This window comes from Cottoperca gobio, chromosome 20 (assembly GCF_900634415.1).
Source record: "Cottoperca gobio chromosome 20, fCotGob3.1, whole genome shotgun sequence".
NCBI classification, from domain to species: Eukaryota; Metazoa; Chordata; class Actinopteri; order Perciformes; family Bovichtidae; genus Cottoperca; species Cottoperca gobio.
Window position 1 is genome coordinate 290,552 of NC_041374.1, and position 8,059 is coordinate 298,610.

Consider the following 8,059-nt stretch of genomic DNA (forward strand, 5'->3'; position numbering starts at 1 on the left):
ATGGCAGTGCTTTGATTCAGGTCACAAAAATTGAATAATTGTCTGTATCTTATAGCTTACAGACAATGTTAGCATTAATTAGCACTCTCACTGTATGTAGGCAGCTATCCAAGTTCCAGAACAAGGCTCCTTTCTTCCAAAAAATATCCCGTTTCTACTTATTAACAACCACAGCCCTCCAGAGCAGGTGCTGGTATATTTGTTGCCTGAGGAAGAAAAAAGACACTTAAGGAGCCTGGGTGACATCAGAAACGTGCAGTGTTGTGTCTCTTAGCAACCACACTAAGAAAGAATGACTTTGTAAATAATGGGGGGAAAATACTGGATGAAAGGGGCGGAGGGTGTGGATTGAGACTGACTGCTGCATTCATCTGATAATTAAATAATTTAGATTTAAATGAAACATAATTCATGCACTTTTAAAAATAGACATTGGCTCAAATAGAAACACGAGCAAAGACAGTCACTGAATGTCAGTTTGAGAACTTTTTGCTTTATGGCTTTGGCTAACTTATATGACCTTTGTCGAGGGCCGGCCCTCGGGCTCCTCACAAACATTGAAATCACTTCTATGCTTGTTTCCTGGTTTCAATCCAATTGTGAAAAAGGAAAAAACACAGTCATTCTGTGAGCACAGGGAAATAATGAGCAAGAAAACGAGGAAGAAGAACGAGACGGAGGATTGTTACGGAGAGAAGAGAGTCGTTATATCAGGAGGTACGAGTGGAGAATCTAAAATATTCATCATCTTCCCTTCGTCTTCTTTAAAACTATCGTCAGCCTTCTGATGCAACCAACACCGAACAAGAGCATGACAGGGCAAAAGAGTCCGGGCTGGATGGAGATAATCAGCATGTACAGAAACACCATGATCTGTACATGTGATGGAACGTCTTCTTGTTTCCTTCCATCGTTACACAGAACGGGAGAGTTTTGTTGTGAAATGAGACATTTACCATTTGTGGCAGCTTCTGAACTGAGCGAGTCATTCGTGAGGAGGTGAACCCGCTACTTTTAACCCCCCCCGCTGGGAAAATGACTGCACTTATGGTTTTCTTTTCTTTTTCATATTACGTAACACATGTAAGACGATTCTTTGTTCTGGGGACGGGATGTACTTTACATTGGTCACATGGTGATATCTATTAGTTAAAACGTTTACCCTATTCCCCGTGTACTGTCTCCTCTAGTGCTTTGCAGTATACAAAGAATACTAATGTCGGAGTATACTGTTTTGGCAGTTTGCATACAAGAAATAAACACATTTAATAATTTTATACTGTACTACTGAGAAGTGATACAAGATGTGCGCCGAAGAACGTCAAACTGTTGATAACATCAGCACTTACAAACCAAGCAAGTTTAGTATGCATACTGAGTAAATTCTTTAACACTTGTCACTTCTCCAGCGTCAACCCTTCACACTGAAAAGCCTGATTTAATTAGCATGTTGTCTTAAACTTAGGACACAGCATCGACGTTCCTCTGCATCTAAAGAGTGTATAGCCGTATCTCCCTGAGCGATCCCATTGCAAAAAGCGTCACGCACGAACAAATTAATGAACCGATGCAGCGAGGCTGGCTCCCGCAGAAGGGCTCACAGACACCTAATGAATTGGAAAGCTAACCATGAGTAGACCCTGGGAAACGTCCGTATACCAAGGTTACATTTTTTGGTTCTGCGGCTCCAGAAAAATCTGCTGTATATGTGGGGAAGCAAAAATGATTTACATATTGATGGGATCACAGGTTAAAGGTCAAAGGTTTTAGATTTTGGGAAAAAGCCAATCCTTTGCAAACGTATAGAGATGCTAGTTGGAATAAGATGTATTTTAAATTATAATTCTGTGCTTCAGTTAATATTAAAGAAGCTTTCAAACATGTACATAGGTTACAAAATATGATTGTTTTAAAGATAATGGCAACGTGGAAGAAATGACACCCGGCATGTTGTAAGACTGGAGGTGTCATCACTGTGCAACATGGCTGGCACAGCTTCATCCTCTGCTTGAATCATGAACACCTTTGGAATTACCTCCCACCATGATAATCTGAACTGCATGCTGTACATACATATCCATTCTTGGAGGAAGAAGACAAACATGCAATGTTTTTCACATATCCACTTCATATGGATTTCAGGACTTTATTGAGCAATAAAAAATATACACTAAGGAAAATATCCTTTTCCTTTTCCCCCAATATAGTTGTTCTTCGATCTTAAAATCTGATTTAATACTTCCAGACGAACGACCCAAAGCGACAAAATGAAAATAAAAAATAAAATAGAGCAGTCTTTTTTTTAGTTCAACAGCTGTTTGAAGGAATCTGTTTGTTTATATTGTTCACTGAAAATTAGAAAAACGGATTTCAAACAGATTTGGTTTGAACACGAGTGAAATCACAGACTAGGTCGTCACATCTGAATCTGCCTCTCCGTAGAGTTCTGCAAGTTTCTGGAACTCAGGCCCCCAGTCGTCCAGGTAGTTATAATCCTGCTCCGATTGCGTGCCGGGAGTGTCTAAAGGGCTGATGGACCCCGTGGGCGAGCCCTGGCCCTCGTAAGCGTAGGTCTGGAGGGAGTCGTAGGGCGGCACGCTGTTGTCCATGTCGGCCTCCACCAGTCTCTGCCTGATGAACTGGTGCACGTCCACCTTGTTCAGCTCCACAGATGCGCTCCGATGGCTGCGGAGCGGCACGCAGTGTTTTCTTGACTCTGGACGAACGTCCCGTCGGAACTTGAGCTCTTCCGCGGCGGCTGGGTTACGAAGGGCGATGATGTCGAAGGCCTCGGTGTCCTCCTCGCCTCCGCCCTCGTCGTCGTAGGTGACCACGTTCTCTCGGATGTCCTCTTCGGAGATGATAAGCGGCTCTTTCTTGCTCCGCCTCAATGTGACGAAGAGAACCACGATGGCTGCGAAACAACAAGAGTTTTTGGTATTAGTGTGAGTGCTGAAGGCCCCGAACAAATATGTCTAACACAACAATGACATTTGCACTTCTGGCACATACAATAAACTGACATGTTTAATAGTTGTAGAATAAAGTAAGAAAGAAAGAAAATTGCTTTACAATAAAATGATCAAACCGTTTAGCAGGAAGACATCACACAACAGAAACTCTGGATGTTACAATGAACACAAGCCAACGCTATGTGCATATTTATCCGATTTTCCATCAGGACACTAAAACTAGCCAAGCGTTGAAGAGTTGTAAATCAATAATACACATTAGCCGGCATTAGCATTGGCTGTGATGTTACTTTGAATACAAGCTGTTTAGATGATGACAATATACACATAATTATCATGTGCAGAGCAGATCTCACATCCAGCCAAAACAGCCTGTAAATATAAAGCGAACACACGTTAGCATATGGAGGAATGACTCATGTAATCATTTAGTTTTAGGTGAGAAAGAATGAGCCAGTTGTTCCACATTAAAGATAATATTGCACAATGTCTCTGCAGATCAGTAGTTTACAGTGTGAAATATCTTTTCCGACTATTAATGAAGTCATGAAGCCGAGTAATATTTGATGACATGTTACAGCTTTGAACTTGTTCCTACAACTAATGAGAGTTATACTTTAGTTCTCTGGGTTAATGATGACCTATCTGCAAGATGTTAACACTAACATCTCTTGACAAAATGGCGTAAAGGAGGGGAGTACATGTGTACAGCAGTGCGATACCTAAAATAACTTCATTATGCTGCATTAACAGATGAGCTCCTGCAGAGGCAACTTCACTTTACAATCAGATTGCATTGAATATTAGATGAGCAAACACATGAAGCTTATATAAACCAAGATGTTATATGCTATATTTATATAAACAGCAACACACTAGGGTTAGATCAGCCTCACGGTGGGGGGGGGGGGTGTCCTTCTAACACATGCAGGGTGAACAGAGAGGTGGTGGTGGATTAACAGAAGGTAGAGGTTTCATTGATGTATTTGGCTAATCTACTGTATTAACTCAAGCAACACATTGTGTGTATACATATTGTGGTGAGTGCGGCTGCTGTAGAGAGACTATAAAGCAATTTCAAATAGAAGACTTAAGCCTCAGAGTAGACTAAAGGTGCGTTGTCACCAAGCTTCGGCTGTTTAGTCAAACACCGCAGCCATTACAATTTCAGTTGTCCTGAGCAGGTGAGAATAATCCCATTCAAGCTGTGGCAGTACTGATGAAGAGGACCAAACGGGAGCCTGAAAGTACAATCATCAGTTCATCAGGAAGCCCTCATGACAACAATGCGATGTAGTCTCCTACGACTTTAAATTAAATCACTGTGGACACAGCCAGTTGATTGAGACCACTGTGCTGAAACAGAGGGGTTTCCTAACAACGCCTCGGGGCTCCGGGAAGAACGCAGGTGAAATCGCGACCGTCACAATGATTGCCACTAAGATACATTTTGCTTCATTGTGTTATGAACTGCTGTGATTGGCCTTCAGACTCGTGGATCTATTACTTAAAAAGGTTACTTAACACCTGGCTGAAAAGTAGTGCCTTCTCTGGTTGAGATTTTCTTCAGTCTTTTTCACCTCTGAACACGGTAACCACGCCCAACAGTGATGTCACAAGGTCCTGGAGTACACCTGTACACCACTGTAGCAAGGTGAGACGTGAAACCACCTGAGGTCAGCAAATACAAGACTTTCAGAGGGTGTTAGTCTTTAAACTTGCGTTCCAGTATCGTATTTCATTGTCTCAGCATTGGAACAACACAACCACATCAACCTAGACCCTTGCATTTTTTTATTGCAGGGCTGTTTTTTTTTAACCTGTTTTTGACATTGGGCTTCCGTACAGAACAGGTGGACAGGTAATGATACACCTATATCCTCACATTTCTGATGATTTTGTGCAATAATGCCCAATAAATACAACTAGAAGGGCATTCAGAGAGTGCAGACCTCCGCCAAGGCCGAGTTCTTCATCTCGCAACAAAAGTGAAAAATAATTAGCGTATCCGCCCCTGTGATTCAGATCCGCTGCAAAGCGTAATAAGTTCTTCCTTGGCCCATGCTACACCCTTTCAACAAGTCTCATGTAAATCGTGCGGGTAGTTTATCCATAATCCCGCTGACAGACAGACAAACCTTGGCGGAGGTAATAATTACCGTAATCAAGTTGCCTAAAGCCAGTTAATGCTTAGCTGACGGATATTTGGATCTAATAGCCAGCAGTTATGCTTGGATCCTAAAATAATACAATTAATTAACGTAGTCTGGATTCGTACTCCGATACTCGCTAATTCTTCTTAATGCTTTACCTTGCACTAAAACTCAGTCTAGTAACTAAACTACTCATGAGGCCATGAAGCATTTTCCTGAAACAGTTGGATAATGTGAAACTAAATGTAGAAAGCAAACGTTTCCATTATGAACTGAAATGTGTTTGACTGTACCCTAAGACACCTTATGACTAAAGTAATTATGCACTCGTTCATCTATCTACATATATTTCATTGTTCGGTGCAGTTCCTTGCTTGTGTTTTTAATGAAATGTCCCCGAACCTGCATGTGATTAATCTCTGCAAAGAACTAAAAACATTGACTTTACTCCCCTGGTGCAGGTGGGGTTAGAGAGGGTGAGAAAACACAATGTGTGTGGGACAGTGCTTGTCGCTCAACTTGTTTTTAAGCAAGCAATTACACAATGCACGGATGTGAGAGTGTGCAGGGTCATGTACTGTGTGTAGAACTAGGAATTAAAGAATTCTCTTTTTTCAATTAATGCCACGTGCATATTTCCGAGCTGCTACTTCCTGCTCCCACAGTTTAAGACCTCACTGTGGTGAGGTACACAGCCGGAATTTAATGACTCAGTTAATGCTCCTTTATTATTTACCAGCATTCCTTACAGCAGACTGCACTTTCCAAAGTTCATGATCTACTTATATCTGTTTCTATTCTTATCCACGCTGCACACTATATTGTATTACACTCTCTATATTTATGCTCCTAAATGGTCCATTCAGGTCATTTCCTTTGCCAATCCAAGGTCAGTGGAGGTGTAACTGTTGCTCAGTGTACAGCTTATGCAGCAAGAAAGCATTGCACTGGCCTACAGATGTATATTTGATGCAGCAGAGAAGTCTCTTTTTTGCTGCATTTCTCCCAGTTATGGAAGATTACACTGCGAGACCAGAGGACTGCATTGTAACATAATGTGTCTAATTCAAGACGTCATTCCTTGTAACGTCTTTAGGCACAGACCTCAGGTCAAATAAGTAAAAACACTTAAAGGGGACACATCATGTGAAATGCACTTTCCTCCAAGCTCGTGCACACACACATTTGGGTACCTGGAATGTCTGCTTAGCCACAAACTGTAAACTATACGACTCAGTTTTTTAATGGGCTGCCAAAGTTGGAAAACATGGGCTTCAACAAGCCTTTCAGATTTGGCTCCCCTTCCATTGTAGGCTCATTATAACATAATGGCCCCCATCTGAGTATCTCCACCTAAGGCACCACCTTCTTGCAAGCCAATCAGAGCAGACTTTGGATGTTAATCTTGACCCAATCGGTCTAATGCTGGGTTGTCTACTGTTCCTTTAACGTGTTGCTGAGGCTCTGGACTGTGAAGGAACCACCAAGGATCATTATTTAAAATAAGATTCTAAAATTAACAATACATCTTATATTTTATTAAATACATGGTTTTAAAATTGCCATTTGGTTCTGTGTTGATACATAGTCTCTAGAGTTCATTCTACATTAAGCAAATACTGTTTATTTCTAATCCAATTTCTCTTTTTACCCAATTTGCACTGTAATACTGTACCACTTCCTTTTGAACTAAATTAGTAAAATCCAAACAATGATCTACTTATGAATATTTGATGTTATTTAAGTCATGTGTAAAGGCCATTATCAACTCAGCTAAGAGATAGTTTGTTCCCTTTCTGGTTTGCTGCAGCCTTAATGAGGGTAGCTTATGAGAGAGCACGGAGATAAAACATGGACATTAATCGGACAGACGATCAGGCACAAACAAAATCACCCTGCTAATACAGACGAGCAAGAATTAAAACAGTAAGTCATGACTATGTAAGTAATATGGACATTGATGCGCTGACACCAATCAACTTTAGTTTGCATTTCTTTTCAGCAGCTTGTTCTTCAAGTTCATTTTGGTCATCGATGCTATTTATACACAAACTATCGAAAGGTTGTAGGGGTGCGAGTTAATGGATGTGGACAGTTTCTTTGTAGACGTTGGCACATAGCTCACGTTATTACCTCCACAAGGAGCGCATGTTTTCAGGTGTAGCATGGGCCAAGGAAAAACCCATTATATTTTGGAGCACGGGGCAGATACGCAAATTATGTTTCCCTCTCATTAACATTGGGAGATAGGGCTTTTGTGCTACTTAGCATGCACCTGAGACCAATTTTCCACCAGGACACCCACATTCAGTTCTTCATTGTGCCTGCTGTGAACACCAGAGGTGGTGAATAATGGAAGAAATGGTGCAGGCAAGTCAAATGACCGGCTGTTAAATGGAGTGCAATCTGATTTATTTTGACCGCGACCCAACGACAAAATCTGTAACCTGAGGTGACGGGATCCCAAACCTCTGTCCAGTCGCTGAGCGATGTGTGAGCCTCTCGTAGTTTCTCTCTCTCTCCTAAACTACTATCTGCCTTGTGCTGACGATTAAGGATTCAACGTGTGTCTCTCACTCAAGCTCCAAACAGTGGTGATGGCCTTTTGTTCGCCTCAGCCAGAGGCTTTGGCAGAGAGGAGGAAGACAGCCAGTATGAATATGCATAACCTTCACGCACTAATGTCCAGAGACAATCACTGAGGAGAGGAGGAGAGCGCAGCAACGGTGAAGCCGTGTTGTTGGACAGTTTTGTCAAATCATGTCGTGCTGCAGTTTGGTTTGGAGAGGAAGGGAATGGTCTGACAGGAGATTTTTGTCTTTGGTACATTTGACCTTGGAGTCTTTCAGACATGTTCTACTTGTAAAGCTGACTGTCCACATTAAAATATCATATTTTTCAAGTTTATATATAATTATTTGCTGTCACTGCAAA

General features: G+C 41.5%; 1 protein-coding gene across 1 annotated transcript in view; it reads right to left on the minus strand.

The window, feature by feature from the left end:
• Positions 1 to 2,110: 2,110 nt before the first annotated feature.
• LOC115025543 (cadherin-18) overlaps positions 2,111 to 8,059 on the minus strand; it is a 72,179-nt gene continuing 66,230 nt past the window's right edge. The window contains exon 12 of the mRNA XM_029457878.1: positions 2,111 to 2,914. Coding sequence (XP_029313738.1) covers positions 2,409 to 2,914 — 506 coding nt within the window. The 3' untranslated portion in view covers positions 2,111 to 2,408. The remainder of the gene's footprint in view (positions 2,915 to 8,059) is intronic.